The sequence below is a fragment of the Mustela erminea genome, chromosome 5 (genome assembly GCF_009829155.1).
Source record: "Mustela erminea isolate mMusErm1 chromosome 5, mMusErm1.Pri, whole genome shotgun sequence".
Lineage (NCBI taxonomy): Eukaryota > Metazoa > Chordata > Mammalia > Carnivora > Mustelidae > Mustela > Mustela erminea.
The window spans coordinates 57,831,193-57,848,836 of NC_045618.1; the positions used below are offsets into that span (position 1 = coordinate 57,831,193).

At 36.6% G+C, this 17,644-nt stretch overlaps 1 protein-coding gene across 4 annotated transcripts in view; it reads left to right on the forward strand.

Annotated features, from left to right (window-relative positions):
- Positions 1–17,644, forward strand: part of C5H15orf41 (chromosome 5 C15orf41 homolog) — a 203,029-nt gene that overhangs the window by 38,205 nt on the left and 147,180 nt on the right. For 3 of the 4 annotated variants that reach the window (XR_004285769.1, XM_032343223.1, XM_032343222.1), the window contains exons 2-4: positions 8,474–8,519; positions 9,409–9,473; positions 16,778–16,838. Coding sequence is in view for 3 of the 4 variants with exons in the window: in XM_032343223.1 (XP_032199114.1) it covers positions 8,474–8,519; positions 9,409–9,473; positions 16,778–16,838 (172 nt within the window). In the remaining variant the exon portion in view is untranslated. The remainder of the gene's footprint in view (positions 1–8,473; positions 8,520–9,408; positions 9,474–16,777; positions 16,839–17,644) is intronic. The other variant, XM_032343224.1, reaches the window with a different exon arrangement.

A 17,644-nucleotide genomic window follows, 5' to 3' on the forward strand; every position in this document is an offset into this window, starting at 1 on the left:
TAAGATGAAAATGGTTTCTAAAGTCATAAATCTTATGTACAGATGTTGTAAGTAAGACTTAGAAATATTAAGTTATTTTCACAATTAGGCTTTAAGCCTAATTTAAGAATAAAGACAATTGTTCCTATTGATAACTCCTTGACAGTACAGCTTTTGATGCTCCCCATTATTTAGAAAATAACTGTGGAATACATAAAGATATCTACCAGAAATTTGTAGGAGAAAACTAGTATTCTGAAGGGCTGAAAAATGGTCCTAAGTCGGGGGAATGACACATTACCTGGTAAAATAATCACTGTCTATATTGTAGGGTCACATTTAAAATTTTGTGTCTGTGCTAGAAGAAAAGAACTGTCATAGGTGGAAAACTTCATAATTTTGATTTATTTTATTTATTTGACAGACAGAGATCACAAGTAGGCAGAGAGGCAGGCAGAGAGAGAGAGAGAGAGGGGAAGCAGGCTCCCCGCTGAGCAGAGAACCCGATGCGGGGCTCGATCCCAGGACCCTGAGATCATGACCTGAGCCGAAGGCAGAGGCTTAACCCACTGAGCCACCCAGGTGCCCCTAAATTAGACATTATTGAAGAGAGGGTTAGTGAACAGTAAATTAGACATTATTGAAGAGAGGGTTAATGAACAGAAGAAAATACCCAAAATGTACACAGAGTAGCAAACAATAACAAAAAGGTGGAACATATTAAGAGAGAGTAAGAGATGGAGAATATTTTAAGGAGGGCTCAGTACACTTAATTTGGATTCTCAGGAAGAGAGAGAGAGAGTGCTAAAGCAGTGTTTGAAGACCTAATTATTAAGAATATTCTCCAGATGATGAATGATACCCAGCCACATAAGTCCAACAGATTCTAAACAAAAAGGGAAATAAATAGTATAGTTAAAAATCCTAAAAACTAAAGATATAAAAGAATCCTGAAACTAGGTAGAAAAATAAGACACATTATAATTGAATGAACCAAAATTTTACTTCACCTACACATATGTACTGGTGGATTTATTAAAAGACTGTTGTTCCAGATGCAGGAGTGAAGAAGGAAGGAAGGGCAGTAATATGGCACATATGTTGGTATATCTGAATGAACAGAATATATAAAGCAATAGCAATGCCTTGTGACTTTAAGATATATGCAGAATTAAAACAATGCCCATAATATTTTATGTTGCAGGAGGGAAGAACTGTAGATAGTGTTGTGAAGTTTCTCTGTTTTCCTTGCAACAGTTAACCACTAATTATAAATTATGATCATTTGAGGAAGCATGTGATTTTGTATGACAATCATTAAAATAGCATAATTTTTTCAAAGATTTTATTTATTTATTTATTTGACAGAAAGAGATCACAAGTAGGCAGAGAGGCAGGCAGAGAGAATGCGATAAGCAGGCTTTCCACTGAGCAGAGAGCCCGATGTGGGGCTCGATCCCAAGACCCTGGGACCATGACCTGAGCCAAAGGCAGAGGCTTTAACCCACTGAGCCACCCAGGTGCCCCCAAATAGCATAATATGTAAAGAATATACAACTTCCAAATTGCCAGTGTTCAAATAATGAAGAATAAGTATTAAACCAATTGAAACTAAGACCAGAAAGGGGAGAAAGGGAATGTAAAGTAAGACAGTTAGCATTTAGCAAGGCAATTGACTTAATCCTAATGTATCAGTAATTACATTAAATATACATTGTTTAGCTATAATAATCACAATAATGTATCTGTGTAAAGATAAACATATCAATCAATGGAACAGGTTAGAAAGCCCCAAAATAGACCTTCAGATATTTGGTTTTCTCAAAGGCAATAGTGATAATTCAGTGGACACATGGGGTATGGTCAGTTAAATATTCGTTTGAAAATAACAAAAACAAACTGCAGCTCCTATCTCCTATCAATGTAAAGATTTAATCCAAGATACATCATAGGACTCAATGTAAGAGCTAACCCTGTTCAGTTTCTAAAAGAAAATACATGAAAACATCTTTGTGATTGTAGGTAGGCACAGGTTTCTTAGAAGAGACACACAGAAAGTGTGAGTAATCAAATTAAAGAATTGGTGAATTTGGATTTCATCAAAATAAGAAACTTCTGCACTTCAAAAGATATATAAAGAAAATGAAAAGCCAAGCTATGGACTAAGCACTAAGCTAAGGACAATCAGCAATGGGGAATTTCCTTTAAAGTTGGTGGGAATTTAAAATTGTTACAAACACTTTAGAAATTGTTTGACAGTATCTTCTGATGCTAGAGATGTGCATGTCAGATGACCTAAAATTTCCTCCTACATTTATACTCATTAGAAATGAACGCACACGTGGACTAGAGGTATGCAAGATTATTCATAGCAGCATTATTTTCATCAACAAAAGACTGAAAACAGTTCAGCTACCCATCAATACAATAGATAACTGTGGTATATACTTAGACAATAGAACACACTGTATAACAATGAGAAAGATTTAACTGCACTTAACATGGATGACTTTCATAGACATGTTGTCCCACGAAGGGGCCAGGTACAAAAGAGCACACTGCGTGGTTCTGTTAATGTAAAGCTTGCACACAGGCAGAGCATACCTAAACAACCTAGCAATACTTGTTTGGGTGGTAAAACTCTAAAGAAAAGTAAGAAAAGATGAACATAAAGATCAGGTTCATTTGTGAGAGGAAAAGGCTGGTGATCGAGAAGGATGCTTTTGGGAATGTTAGCTTTGTTCTGTGTGTTTACCTAATGCTCTATGTGGTTTCGTTTTTTTATATATTCTTTGGCTGTACATTTGTTCTGGGTTTTTTTCCTCATTTTATCTCACAATAAAAATAGTTTGAGAAGAGTAATATGTTATGGCATAGATAAATGTTGATATCTTACATAATGAAGGCATGTGACAAAAAAGTAAGTTAAAAACCTAATTTTTAAAATGTTTATGTGTAAAAAAAAAAGTTTATGTGTGGACAGACACACATGCACATATACACACTCACAGCCATCCCAGAGTAAAACACAGGAGGATATATGCCAGAATGCTAACAATGGACATCTCTGCACTTTTCACAGAATATATACTATTTTATAACTAGGAAACCCTTCATTAAATATTATTTAATAAAATTAACACCTGTAAAGTGTGTTGTCTTCTATAGAGAAGACTGGGTTATTTATACTGTGTTGTTCAGGGAAGGATTTAAAGCTACTTTACATACAGTAAATGGCATTTTGAGCAAAATACATATATGCAATCACATAGAGACACTTCAGTCAATGGTGTGGTTATTAACAAAATATACCTTAGCTACAGCGGGAATAATGGAAATTACCCAGCAATTTTTTAATCCTAGACTGTTTCTTAAAGTCAGTAGTTCCTTTAACTTTCAACATAAAAAAAGAATAGCATTTTTATGTAGCTAGTTAAAGGAAAACTGCAATTTGATTTTTTCAAAAAAGGGAATATTGTCTAAGGTCACAGAATTTGCTCAAAACATCCATGAATTCAGTTTCCTATTAAGAAAGCAACAGTGCCTACCTTGCAGTGTTGTCTGGAGTGTAGTGTGATATCATATAAATGCTTAAGCAGGGTTATTAGTATACATGACATGTAGAACTGATTTCTGGGAACTGTTGGAAAGGAAGACTAGCACTGAGATAAGAGTTTGGGTTTGGAAATTGGACCTGGATATTTATTGCCTCGCTCTACAAATAAGCAATTATGTGTATTATTTAACTTCCCTTCCTTCATTTCCACATCTTTAGAATAAGGAAGATAACAGGACTGACCTCAGAGGGTTGTTGTGGGGGTAAAACAAAGCGCCCGGTTCAATGTCTAGCCCCCAAAAAATATCCATATAAATGTTAGGTCTTGTGGTAGAGCTGTTTTATATGTAACTTCAGGTTACCAGCAAGATCAGTTAAGAGCCTGGGACAGTAACCACTTGTTTTTCATACATGTCACACCTATAGCCTTTCAAAATTTTTCCTTTTGATAATTGATTACTGTTAAGTCTAATGCTGCCATCTGTATAGTCATTTATGGGAATATTTGCCATGATTGGGCATAAACTATAGTCTGCAACCTTGGTATGAAGTTGAAAATTGGGAAGAGAGGTAATGGGGGGTAGGTAGAGTGCATAAATATTTCTCTATTTCTTGAATTTAACTATTTTTCTCCTCCTGTGTGGTCCTCCCCACCCACCAGGATCAGAGTAACAGTAGTCTCTCTCCAGATTCTTTCCATTTTGAATTCTCTGTTTCTGGGAGAAAAAAAGAAAAAAAAAGTTTTTTGTTTTTTGTTTTTTCCTACCAAGTCTTTCTCTCTTACTAAGTCTCATTTTCATTTTATGGGGTGGGGGGTAGGCTTTCTGTTTGACTTTGTGTGTAGGTGTGTAGGAACGTGGGAGCCAGGGAGGGTAAATGCATTGCTGTCATAGAAGACCTTCCTTGACCAGTACTCTGAATCATTAACCACATAGAGCCAGTGTTCCATTGTGTTCTTTCACAGACTTAGGGAGGCTGTACCTTGTAACCATGAGGTCTCTAAGTCTATTGCTTTGTAGGAGTATCCCGCTTCATCTCCCTTTAATTGGTTTACTGCTTTCTGAGCTCCAGAAATAATATTTATTTTACTCAGTGAATTTTGAGCTCAGTAAAGTATAGACATTTAAGCTTCCCAGATTCTGTAGCAAAAGGAGCTTGGAAAGTAAATGATGTATTTACCTTTTTATGGTCTTTTTTCAGAGGTAGGGTACTTGAAAGGGGAAGAACATAAAATGTGTAGTATCTTCTTCCTTCAGATTCTTTTTTTTTTTTTTTTTAAGTCTCCACCTAGGAATGTGAGGACTTCCTCCTTATATGAAAGTTGAATTGCAACTAGGACAGTGCTGAGCTGTTTGTTCTTAGTCTCTATAGCACTCATGAAACCCTCTGATGTTCATTTTCTCTAATGTCCTTCAGGTTACTTGAATATCTTAGCTGGGCAGATATGGGGACATGTTGAGTTAGATATTGAATGGGGAGCTAGTATATCACTTTTTCATACATCTGACATTTGAAGAGTCCTGAATGCAGTATAAAATGAGAGTAAATAGTACCCCATCAATATTTAAAATCTGTGTGGAAAAATCATATACACCCCCCCCCCCAATTTATGATCTCTGGGCACATCAAGTTGGTGACACAGTGACAGAGGAATAATTTTAAGAAAGCCAAATATAGTAGCTGCTAGCTAAGAAGAGAATTAGAAAGGACAAAAATGGACAATCCTTTCCAAGTAGCGTATCCCATACATGTGCCATCATGATGGAGTACTTTTTCTCCTCCATCTATCACGTCTCCTATTTCCAGGACACATAGAAACCTGAGTGGGTTTATTTCTTCTTGAAGGTTCAAAAAAAAAAAGAAAAAGCATATATTATTACTCAGAAGAAGTATGGAGTGTGGTCAGTTCAATTCATGTTGCTTGAGCAGTTCAACAATGTTCTCAAGGCCCTGGGATCTTTCCCTCTTCTGTGCTGCCATCCTCATCGTGTTGGCTCTGACCTCAGCTTGCTTACCCACCACTGTGGTATGACGGTTCCTGGGCTCTGTGTGACCATTCACACAACTTGTGCAAGGTTTTACATAGCCATTCTAGGGGTCCACTAGCTTGCTCTTCTTTTCTCAGAAAGCTACTGGGTGAGGTTCTTCATCTGGGAGGGTAGTATGGGGAAAAAGACAACTGATTTTTGAAGAGGTTTTAATAATATATCTTGGGCATTGGTGCAAAATGAGTGACTCTGTTTTTGAACATGTAGATCTAAAACACATACATGCTAAGGGAAACAGGTGGGCTCCAAAGCCAGTGTAGTCTTGAAATAGGTGAGGATTCAGGCTGTGATTTGCTTTACTAGATCCCTAAAAATGTTGGTACTTGACAGTGTTCTCATTTTTTTTTTTTTTGGCTGTACATACATGTTGAAAGTTTCCTCTAAGTCAGTTACTTCGTTTTTTCTTTTCTTTTCTTTTTTTATCTTGATGGCATATTTCGCCCTACCCATGACCTCGGGCAGTAGTGATGCTCAGTGAATACTGCCGACTGATTGTAATATTCCAGAGAAACTTCACAGTTATGCAGTGTCTTTTTCTCTCCCCCTCATTGGCTGAAAACCATATTGCTTTTGAACCTGGTGATTGTTTATACCAAAACTTCTGCACTCTCAGCCAAAATCAAATCAAACACTGGGAGGTTGTGGAGGGAGAGGGGCAGACATGGTAAGCTCTTCAGAACTATACTCTTGTAGACAGTGATTGCTCTAACCTCTTCTCGCCTCTTTCCCTTGGGAGTATCTTAGAATTAGCACTCCAGAGTAAAGTAGCAAATGGTATACATTGGAGTCAATATCTTGCTTTCACTAATGCTTCTCTGCTCTTTGAGGTATGAGTCTTATTCAGAGCACTCTTCTATAAGCTTATTAGTGCATACACGAACAAGAGTTTGGTTGGCAAATAACCTGGCAGAGGACATTCAGCTCTCTACAGCTTTGTCTAGTCAACCAAACACAAAGCATTTGGGACCCAGGTCTGTCTGTCCTTTATACTATTGTAGGTATGTCATTTGCTCTCTTTATGTCTAGGCTGGCCAGTATTTACCTACTCCTGGAATCTTCTCTCTAACCCCATTGGCCCTTGAGAAAATGGGTTACTCCATAGACGTGATGCACAGTTTCCGCTGAATTGAATTCTGAGCAGTGTAAAGATAGTTTCCTGGCTAGAGACATTATCTCATCTTCCATTTTTACAGTACCCTCAGCTCCTGACCAGCTTCTCACTCAGAAACTGTTTATTCCTGAACTTACTTCTCCAGCTGTCTCTTACTTCTCCCATTCTGGGTGTCCACGGTTACACTTTCGTTTTATTCACTTTAGGAATAAAATATCCTCCTTTGTCATTGGTCCCCAGCTTGCCCATTACAAACACATTTATTTCCATCATATTTTCTGACCCTTAGAGACTGACATTTTGTCTATCACTAAATGGCTAACCTAAATATGTTTTGCTGTATAATGAGGAGGGGGTCTATTTATTGTGCATAAATAATGTATTGACTTATTCAGTAGTTTATAAAGATATAAGCTTAATTTTGCCATTTTTTTCTCAGAAGCCTTACTGGGGTATGTGATTTCATATGACGTTCAGGCAAGCCAGGAATAATAGGAAGATTTTATGTGTAAAATTGGCTCTTTCAAAGGTGGTTTCCATTTTTAAAGGGAAACTGAAAAAAATTGGACCATAGCAAGTTTATAATTTTTTAATAATTTTTTATTCAGTGTTTTTGAGTTATTGAAGCAGTTCTTTAGTAATGGTCGGTTTTCCTTGCTAATCACATATAGTGTTTGTGGGTTTTTAACCTTTTTTTTGTAGTCTGATGAGAATGGCAAGGGTTTTGAAGCCAGATCTATGCTGGTATGGAGAGAATGGCAACACTGTGGCACTGAGTAAAGAGAGGTGGTGTCATTGTTTTTATTTCACACTCTCCAAATTACCTGTGATGAGCTTAAGAGGTTTCATTCACGCGTAGAAAAATTTTAATTATTCATAGTGCTTTGGTGTACCATAAAAGTCAAATTATTAACACTGTAATTTGTTCAGATCGCATTTAGTAGGAAAATATATCAGAAATAATTAATTGTTCTCAAGTTACGATAAGGTAGATATATCTACAGAGGGCAATCAGAAAGAGTAGCAATAGGATACTGATTGCTTTTTAGAGAAAAAAAAAAATTCCGTTCTGTTAGTAAATGTTCACAATTGTGAGAGGCAAATTCCCACTGGGAAAGAGTGTTTTCCAGGTTGTTTGGCTGCCAGGTGTTTGACGTTGTGTGGAGTCTTGGATGCATAAGGCTTACGGCCGTCTTTGGGAATGACGTACCCCCAGGACCTCAGCTTTCTGCTGTTAAAGCTCCTATTTTCAAAGCCCGCTAGTGTCAGTAGGAACATTCCAGTGGTCTCTAGGTGCTACTTCTAGTGAAGACCATAGTTTTCCCCTCGACTCTGAGATAACTACAGAACAGGATACCTGTCTACTAACAAAATTAATTTAGAATGTTGCCAGTGAGTGAACCACATGTTCTCCGCTGTTTATAGGATTTGACTCCTATCATTTATTAATAGAAATAAACCTTGCCTCCTTTTGGTCTGTTTTAACATAACTGCACGCTACAGACATGATTTATAATCATTCTAAAGGTAACGAAAGTCCAAGTTGTGTGATCGTTTGCTCCGAGACCATCCATATTTTTCCCTTTCCCTTTTTCTGTCTCCTTGACCTAGCAGCAGGAAGCCTTTGTTTGAGGTGTTCATCTGGAACAACTTTTCCACACTTGTTTTCATGTTCTGTTAGATTACAGGGCAGCAGGCCTACCTTTGAAGCTCCTTTCTCTTTTGTTTCTTTGCCGTGCACTCCAGTAATTAACTTTGTCCTTCTTTTATTTGTTCCAGTCAATCGCAGGCCACTCTGCTGAGCATCTTCTCCCAGGAGTACCAGGTTAGAAGTTTTCTCCTTTGTGAGGGTTGACAGGTGCCTAATTGAATGATGAATGTCCCTTTATTTCTTTGTAATTGAACTGCCAGCTCTCTGATTGGGTTGGAGGATGTTCTCCTTTCCACATCAAGCACCGCCTGCGTCTCAGTGGAGGCCTGCCAAGCCTACCCATCCATCTGTCTAATAACATCTAGCCTTTGCTTATTTGGTGGACCTGTAATAAATTATGCTAAACCATTATTATTCTGACAATAATAATTTCCCTGTGTTGCGTGGTTCTATGTGCTAAATGTTTGCTGACTTGCACTGTCAGTGCTGCTTTCCATTGCTGACAGAGATGATGATAAATGACCATTGCTGGAGTGGCAGAAGGCAAGAGAGGCAGAAAATGGAGTCATTTATCATGAGATGACAGGTGTCAGTCAAGTGACAAGTCTCTATGGAATTACTTTTTGTAGTTTTCAAATAAGTTGTTTTTAAGCAATGTTCTTCCTGGTTAAAAATGGCAATTGGATTGTAAAACTAGAGTGCAGAAGACTTAGATGGAATTGAATTGGGGGAAAATTAATACAAAGGTTGAAAGAGGGAACAAGTTTTTCTTTGCCCTCTGCAACCCTAAGCAAACTTATTTAGATTCAATTACTATGACCCTGTTGGCTTTTACATACATACTGTACCTTGTGCTACAGGCTGAAGACATCCCGGCCAAGCAGTAGAGATTAAAATGCATAGATTCGTAGAATGGAAGGAAAAAAGACCTACCACCGCCCAAATCCCCAAACTATTTTTCAGTTTGCCCTATATGCTAGATATTAGGATGAAGAGGTATGTCATTCTGTTCTTGAACCTGATGCGTGACACAACATAAGAATCTTTTTTTGTTTTGTTTCAGAAACATATTAAAAGAACACATGCCAAACATCATACTTCAGAAGCGATTGAAAGTTATTATCAGAGGTATGACCTGCCTGCCCCACTAGAGGGTATCATAGTACCTATTAATTGTAATAATAATTATGAATAAATTAGGTTACTAAACTAATTGTCTATATAACATTTCAGGGCATTGTGATATAAGTCTTACTTAAGACTTCAGGTGTATGTTTGCTTGATTTCTCAAATGGTTTGTTTAAAGAACATGGTGAGGCTGTCTTGATTGTATATATGCATACTGTGTAAGAAATCCTTACAGTATTATAGAATCTCAGTTAGCTACTTTAAACTTATTGTAAGTGTGTATCTTGTATAGATACATATTAATATACACATGTATCTATGTATATGTGTGAAAGTTCTCAAATCAAGTTTTCTTTCTCATTTAGATCAACAAGTTGAAAAATACATTAGAAAAGAAGATTGAATTTTGGTTCACTTCTGTTTTGTATCATAGGTATTAGGTTTGCCATTTTAGAAATGGGGGAAAAAAGTGGGGGGGCACCTGGGTAGCTCAGATGGTTAAGCATCTGCGTTTGGCTCAGGTCACGTTCCCAGGGTCCTGGGATTGAGCCCTGCATCAGGCTCCCTGCTCAGTGGAGAGTCTGCTTATCCTTCTCCCTTTGCCCCTCCACCTTGCTAATGCTCGCTCTGTCTCTCTCTCTCTCGCAACTGAATAAATAAAATCTTTTAAAAAAATGGGAAAAAAAGGCATGTCAAGTAAGGACATACAGAGATAGATAATAATAGATGACTCTCACATTTTAAATGGAGTTTTATATATTTTTTTAAATATATAATGGTGGGTTTTTTTCCCAAATATTTAATTAACTTATTTATTTATTTGTGTGTGTGGGAGAGAGAGAGAGGGCACCCATGAGTTGGGGGAGGGACAGAGGAAGAAGCAGACTCCCTGCTGAACAGGGAGCCCAATGTGGGGCTCCATCCCAGGACTGTGGGATCATGACCTGAGTCGAAGCCAGATGCTTACCTGACTGAGCCATCCAGGCATCCTGGGGTTTTGTATTTAAAAAGACAATCTGGGTACTAAATCAACAATGTAGTATCCAGGGGATATATTAATTTCAGCCTAATTTATTATAAATAGTTTTCAACCTCTGTTCTAAAACAGAATGTTTAAAGTCGCTCTCTTATAAAAGTTCTAAAAATGTTGTTGTCTTTGTAATATGACTGAATAATTTGTTAACTGTAAATGGTAATGGTTTGCATTAGAATTGTTGGTTCGTTTCTTAAAGATTTCAAGGACATATTAGAAAGGAAAACTGTCTGAAATATGCTCTTATATTATTACGCCTAAGATTGACAGATCAACGTTTCTGTGGTGAGAGTGACACCACTGATTTTAGATGAAGGATTTTTATGCACAAAAGTTTTATGAATGAAATGAGTATCTAGAATAAATATCGGTATGATGTTTCTATCAAGTCATTTTTAAGAATTGAGAAGTGTTTACTGAAAAGAAAAGTTATTGAAGTTAGCCTTTTAAAAAATTATACACTGTGCCATGTATGATAAGAGATGCTTTCAGTTTTCAGTAGTAGCATCTGTTAGGAATACAGACACCACATATGCACACACACTTTTGTGTCTAGGAGAATTCCCCTGCAAACAAGTCCTTGTAGAATTTGAATTGATTTTTTTCAAAAATTACAGTCCTCCTCAGTGACATTAACATTTGAATGAAAGTTATACCTAAATCATTCATGATAAATGAAGAATGGCTCACAAAGTGTTATGAAGTCCACAATAGCTTTAGAATCCAGACCCTCCAAGGAAAGACTGAAAAATTACTTTTATGTCAAAAAGTACATTTTTGATTGTAAAAATGATTGTGTTAGGCCATTATATAAAAGTTTGGTTCTATGTCCAGTCTTTAAAACCTTGGTAACATAAGCAGTGGAAAATAGAGCCTTTCCTAGAAATTTGGAGATCTACTTACCGGCCATGGAGCTACCCCCTGACTGTCATTTTCACTGTTGCTTAAAGGCTATTTTAATTAGATAGTTTCTCTGACCTCTCAGTGTTGCTTTCTAAAATTTAGTTTCATTTAAAAGTATACATAATTACTGAGGTATAAACATACTATATTGGATTATCTGAGCGGGTCAAGCCAAAATAAAATTCTTTCCTGTAAATATGCATTCGGGTGAGCAATAATGAGAATACAGAAATATATACACATGTATTTATATATACTTATACATTTATTTAAATGTGAGAATCTCAATTGTTTCAAGGAGTCACAACATTTTGAAGCAAAAATGTGAAGTTAGGCTGTTGTAATGGACAGACTAATAGGAAAGCAAGTCTCACCAGTTTCTCACTTGACCATTCTACTCCCTGGCTTTCTGCCCTGTACTCTGTGCCTGGAGATGGGTTACATTGTTACCTTGCAGATGGATTGACCACACAGCCTCTTGTAAATGTGCTGGTTTAATGTCCCTGTATTCTCTAAGGTAAATTGGCCTTAAGAGAGTTTTGTTTTCCAGCTGATAATAATAAAAGCAAATTGCATTATATCAAAATATATTTAAGCAGTTAGACAATATTAATACTTCCTTCAATTCTTTTTCTTTTATAAAAGTAATACTTGTATATTGTAGAAATTATGCACACTTGTGATGGTATAGAAAGGAATGAATGAGCACCCGTAACTGTGGCAACCAGAGATAACCACTGTTGTATTTTTCATTCTAGTTCTTTGTCAATCCATTTTTATATAGATGAGGTCATACTATATATACCATTTTGAATCCTGAATTTTATACTTGGAAAAATGTGTATGATATAATGTCACTTTGTAGAAAACTTTTTATAAACATTTTATTGATTGCATTATTTCGTCATATGAAAGTACCTCACTGAATTATAACTCTGTTGAACATGTATGTTTCCAATGTTGTAATATAAAAATAATACTGTGATAAACAGTTTGGTACATAAGTATTTACATATTGAATTAGTTTTTTTAAGATTTCTGTGTATATAATTACTGGCACAAATAATGAGCATTTAAAGATTTTATTATATGTTGCCAAATCACTGTCTAGAAAGGTTGTAATGGCTTCCCCCTAACACTGTCAGGGAATTCCTGCATCTCTGCATTCTTGATATTGTTGAGATGATCTCAATTCAGAATTTGAAGTCTGTATTTATAAACCATACAGTCCACAGTGTGATTCCATTGTGGTTAACTGAAAGTTCAAAGTATCCCAATATCAGCTGAAAATGTTTTCTCAAGCTTTTGAATTATTGAAGAAATTTCCTCACTTCTTCATGTTGTACAGATACACTTTGGTGTTCATTTTGAAAACAACTCTTTTCTTTCCCCCTTTATTAATGGCATTTTATTTCCAAATAGGAAACATACCTGGTAAAATTTATTTAGATCCAACCAGACTGTTGCATAGGGGCATGTGTGCACACACAGACACATTCACTGGTGGTCAGATTTGCAAATCCCCATCAACAGCAAAGTTTAGAAATGGTGTCTCCCATATTTTCCCTTCTTCCAACACACACTGTTTGAGGGCCAGCTTTATTAGCTTTAGAGAATCAGATCAATTGGTTCACACGGAAAAGAGGCTAGCTCAAATATGTTATTGACATTACATGAAAAAAATAGTTTCTGAAAATTTGAACCACTGCTTTGTTTAATTAGCACAACTTACTTTGCACATACTGTGACCCATTTACCAAACTAGGAATCAAGCATACAAATTGAATAAGACATGGTACCTGTCCTCAACTACTCTATTTTAGTGGGAAAAACAGCTGCATACATGGAGATGGGCTCCAGAAGTTTTAAAGGTAGAATCAACAAAGGTGGTATTCAGCTGTAAGCTTAGAATAGAATTTTGATAGGTTTTTGAAATTCTACCATTATAATTATTATGAAAATAATAAACATCAAATAACTTTGCCTTTGATGTTTTAAACCAGGGATGCCTGGGTGGCTCAGTCGGTTAAGCATCTGCCTTCAGCTCAGGTCATGACCCAGGGTCCTGGGATTAGCCCCCAGTAAGACTCCCTGCTCAGTGAGGAGTCTCTTCTCCCTCTGCCTGTCCTAATGCTTATGTGTGTGCCCTCTGTCTCTCTTTCTCTCAAGTAAATAAAATCTTTAAAATTATTTTAAATTCAGTACATGTTGTTTTAATCTTAGATGCTAATGAATCTTTCACACTCAAAAAAAACCATAACAGACTTTCCATGAAGATTTTTTAAGGATGGTTTCACCCACAAGATAACATTTCTTAGTCCTCCTATGGTAAGGCTTAGAGGATGGCATATAACTTCTTTTTATATATACATGTTTTAATATACAAATAGGTATTGGGAAAATGGCCCAGGTCACCATAATGTAGTATCCATTATCACATCTTTATATTTGAGTTGTAATTCAGATCTTTGCTAACGATCTGTTGGATGTAGGTTCAGCATTCATTTGTGTAGTCCTCTCCCAAGGAGCTTCCAGGCCAACCGGAGAGAGAAACAAGCCATTGTAAATGTATGGAAAGTCTACACTGCAAGTTTGCACAAGGTGTTTTGAGAATGCAGAGAAGGATAGCATTAGAAATTTCTGATCATGTCTTACTGAATGTTTTCTGTAATTAGTATGCTCCTTTGAGTGCCAATATAAAAATTGGAATAAAACTGATGCGTCACTTGGTATAGAAGTTCCTAGAAAGGAAAACTTACAACTTTAAATTAATTTTCATTTAATTTGTTTTCCCCAGCACTTCTGAAGTGTTACAGAATATAGTTAGGAAACAAATTGGTGAATAAATATATTTAGAAGCAGGTCTACCCTTTTCAGCGTTTGAAGGCTCCTCAGTCGACTTTGGGAGAAGGGGTTCCATTTCAGAGCTTTACTGTTCATCAGCTAAGAGAGCCCAGACAGATTTCATCCATACCCTGGGGTCTTGTTTCTTGACAACTAGCAGCTTTTAACAAGCTCATAATTAGGAATTTCCACTGTATTAAGTACAAACATGTTTCTGTGTAGATATAGAGGGTTATTGTTTGACCATCTCCTGTTCTTTATAAACTTAATAGAGACACACCATTGGTTAATGGTTAATGTGACATGTACATGAAACCATGGAGTTTTGAGTCCAAACGACAATTCTCTGGCATAGGTAGCAATCTGTGGTCTAACTTTTTTTTTTTTTTTTTTTTCATTATTTCCAAACAGCTTTCAAAGCTTTGCTCTGGTCACACTAGAGCCTTTCCTGGTCCTCAGACACCCCGGACACATTCCTGACATTTGTGCTTATTGTTCTCTCGCTGGGAAGGTTCATCCTCCCATGGCTCCCCTCTTGCCTTCTTACGGGCCTCAACCCATGTGTCGCTTCCTTAGAGAAGGCTTCCCCACCCACCCATCTAAGCTTCCATTTTATCGTAGAATAGGTCATTATATTATGTAGGTACTTCTGCGTTTTCATTGTTTGTCTCTCCACTGCAGTATCACTTCTGTGATGGCAGGAACCATGGAAGGTTTGTTCTTTGCTGCTCCTTCAGAACCTGGAATAGGCCCAGTACAAGTTAGCTCTCAGAAATATTTGTGGGATAAATGAATGTTGAGTAGGAAGCTGTAAAGATACCCTAATATCAGTATAGGCTTAGCTAATCTGACCCAGAGCCTAAACCCTTAATGAATGTACATGTTTGGTGGATTTGAACACAGGATTAGTTGGTGAGACTTGGCCAAACGGATTGGCTGTTTCCGGAACAGCCCTGTCAGCACAGTGGAAATGTTGTGAGTTGATGTGAGGTTCTGAGCTAAGCTGGTTCCCAGGGACCTTTCTCTAAACTGTACTTGACTTTTTTTTTTTTTTCTTCTGAGAGTGCTTATTTCTCAATTAGATTCTTAAATAGTTTTAGATTTAGATTTAGATTTAGATTCTTAAATAGTTGTTTTAAGGAAGTCCCCAATACATGGTAATGGAATTTTTTAGAATTACTTTGAAGTTATAATGATCCTGAGACTTCCTACCTTGAATAAATTTACATTTACTCCACTTTGTTTATAGGAAAAATCATACATCTCCATAAATATACTTGTGAAATAATACATTTTAGTATCTGCTTGTGGTAGTTACATGGAAGACCTCATCTGTTGACTTTGATTTTTACTATCAAAACAGATATTGTTAATTTATTCACTCAAACAGCATACTATAGAGAAAACATCCATATCGAATGTATTTTTCTTGTCCACTATGGCTTTTAAAATTATTAAATCAGTCATTTATTAAAGAAAAAAATATATGTATAATACAATGAGCTATTATAAGCCAGAACTGTTTTAGGCATAATTAGTTGAATAAAATACAATTCCTCTACCCTCATCAGGCTTTCAACCCTGCACTGGGAAATGGGTTTGAGGTGGACAAGTAACTAGGCAGATACAATATGCTGCTATATTAAGTGACGGAGAGATCCTTACCAGGTGTTCATCAATTGCACCTTGGGACACCTAACTTAACTCCTGGCTTGTGGTGGATTGAGGAAAGTTACATGTAATCCAAATCACGAGTTCTTCAGGTAAAGGTTGGAGTGCAGAACTGTGATGACAGATGAGACTGGGCAAGGACAGTAGGTGGGAACCAGATTATGAAGAAGTTTATAAGAGGTATTAAGTGGTTATAATTGAACCTTGAAATTTGACTTGGGGCTCTGAAATGTTTTGAGGAGAATGACCCATTCAAATTTTTGCTTAAAAAAAATAAAATCACTCTGGCTTCCATGTCTGGGATGGATTTGGCGAGGTTTTTTTGTTGTTTTGTTTTGTTTTGTTTCGTTTTGTTTATAGCTGGGTTAGGGTAGGAGGAGGGATGGAGGTTATGCTTGAAATCCAGGACAGATCAAATGATGGCTTGTACTGCCTGACACTGACCCACCGATGACAAGTCTGCTCCATTTGTTTCTTAATAAGGTGTCAACCAATGGATGCTTTTTTCAAACCATAAGAATAAACTTATTTCCTTTGCTTAAGGTGCTTGTGGTATAAAGCCAGGTGATAGGGCTAGTTCTTTTCAAAAATAACTTCCATCTTCACAGAAGGGAAGGGGGCCCGACGTGCTCAGACCTCACGCCCCCGACTTCAGTTAGTAAGTTTCCAGTAGTTTTGAGGTAAGTTGTTTTGTTTTTCTTTTCCCTTCTATGCTTTCCTATGACAGTAGCATACTTTAACTAGAGTTGAGTGTGGCATTTGCCCAGGAGAAACGTGTACACACAAGGGATGCTGACAAGTCTATGCTGGCCTTTTCTTGTCACTGCATTACCACTTGGCTTTGTCTGTCTAGGTACCTGAATGGAGTGGGGAGAAATGGAGCAGCCCCAGTGCTCCTGGAGCTGGCCAATGAGGTAATGTTATTGTTATTATTTTATTTAAACCTGCATATAAAACCTAAGGGGCCTATCTAGAGTAGCTTTGCTTGGAATTATAATTAACCTTAAAGAAAGAGGTTTTGAGGTACATTAGACATTTAAATTGCTCCCTGGTCTCTTTGTAGTTTTAATAATTGGACAAAGAACTTCATATACTAATAAATCAGTTAACATAATTAGTCTGCTTCTTTTAAAGCAAATGTATAAACAGCTTCTTGGTTTCTTATTTTGTGGGAAATTTCAGCCAAACAGCTCAGGACATGCCCATCTTTGGATATGTTGTCTTAATTTCATGTGAGAAATACCTGTGTTAAATAAAGAGGTGCATGCCAAGAAAACCTATTCTAACTACTATAAAAATGAAGAGAAAAATTATGAACTTAAAAATGTAATGTTTACTTGATTTATTTTTTTGTTAGCAAACTTTTATTAATGTAAAAGATACATGCCTTGTAGAAAAGTCTCTTTATATCAAAAAACATACCGTTCTTACTACCACCAAGTATAAAGTGATTTATTGAACTTATTTGTTAACTCTGATCTGCTTCTGTTTTGGGAAACAAATAATAGTCTTACATTTAAAAAAGGAAACCCTAAAGATTTCCCATGAATGAAGAAGCTGTAAAAAGTTCATAATAGTGGTGGAGAACAGACTGAAAAATAAAATATTTAATTCCTAAACTTTGAAAAATTTATCCACTGTAATAAGAGCAATATAATATTTAGTCTAACTTGGAACTGCTTATGCAAACCTCACAGGGATGGAATGCAATGTACACTGT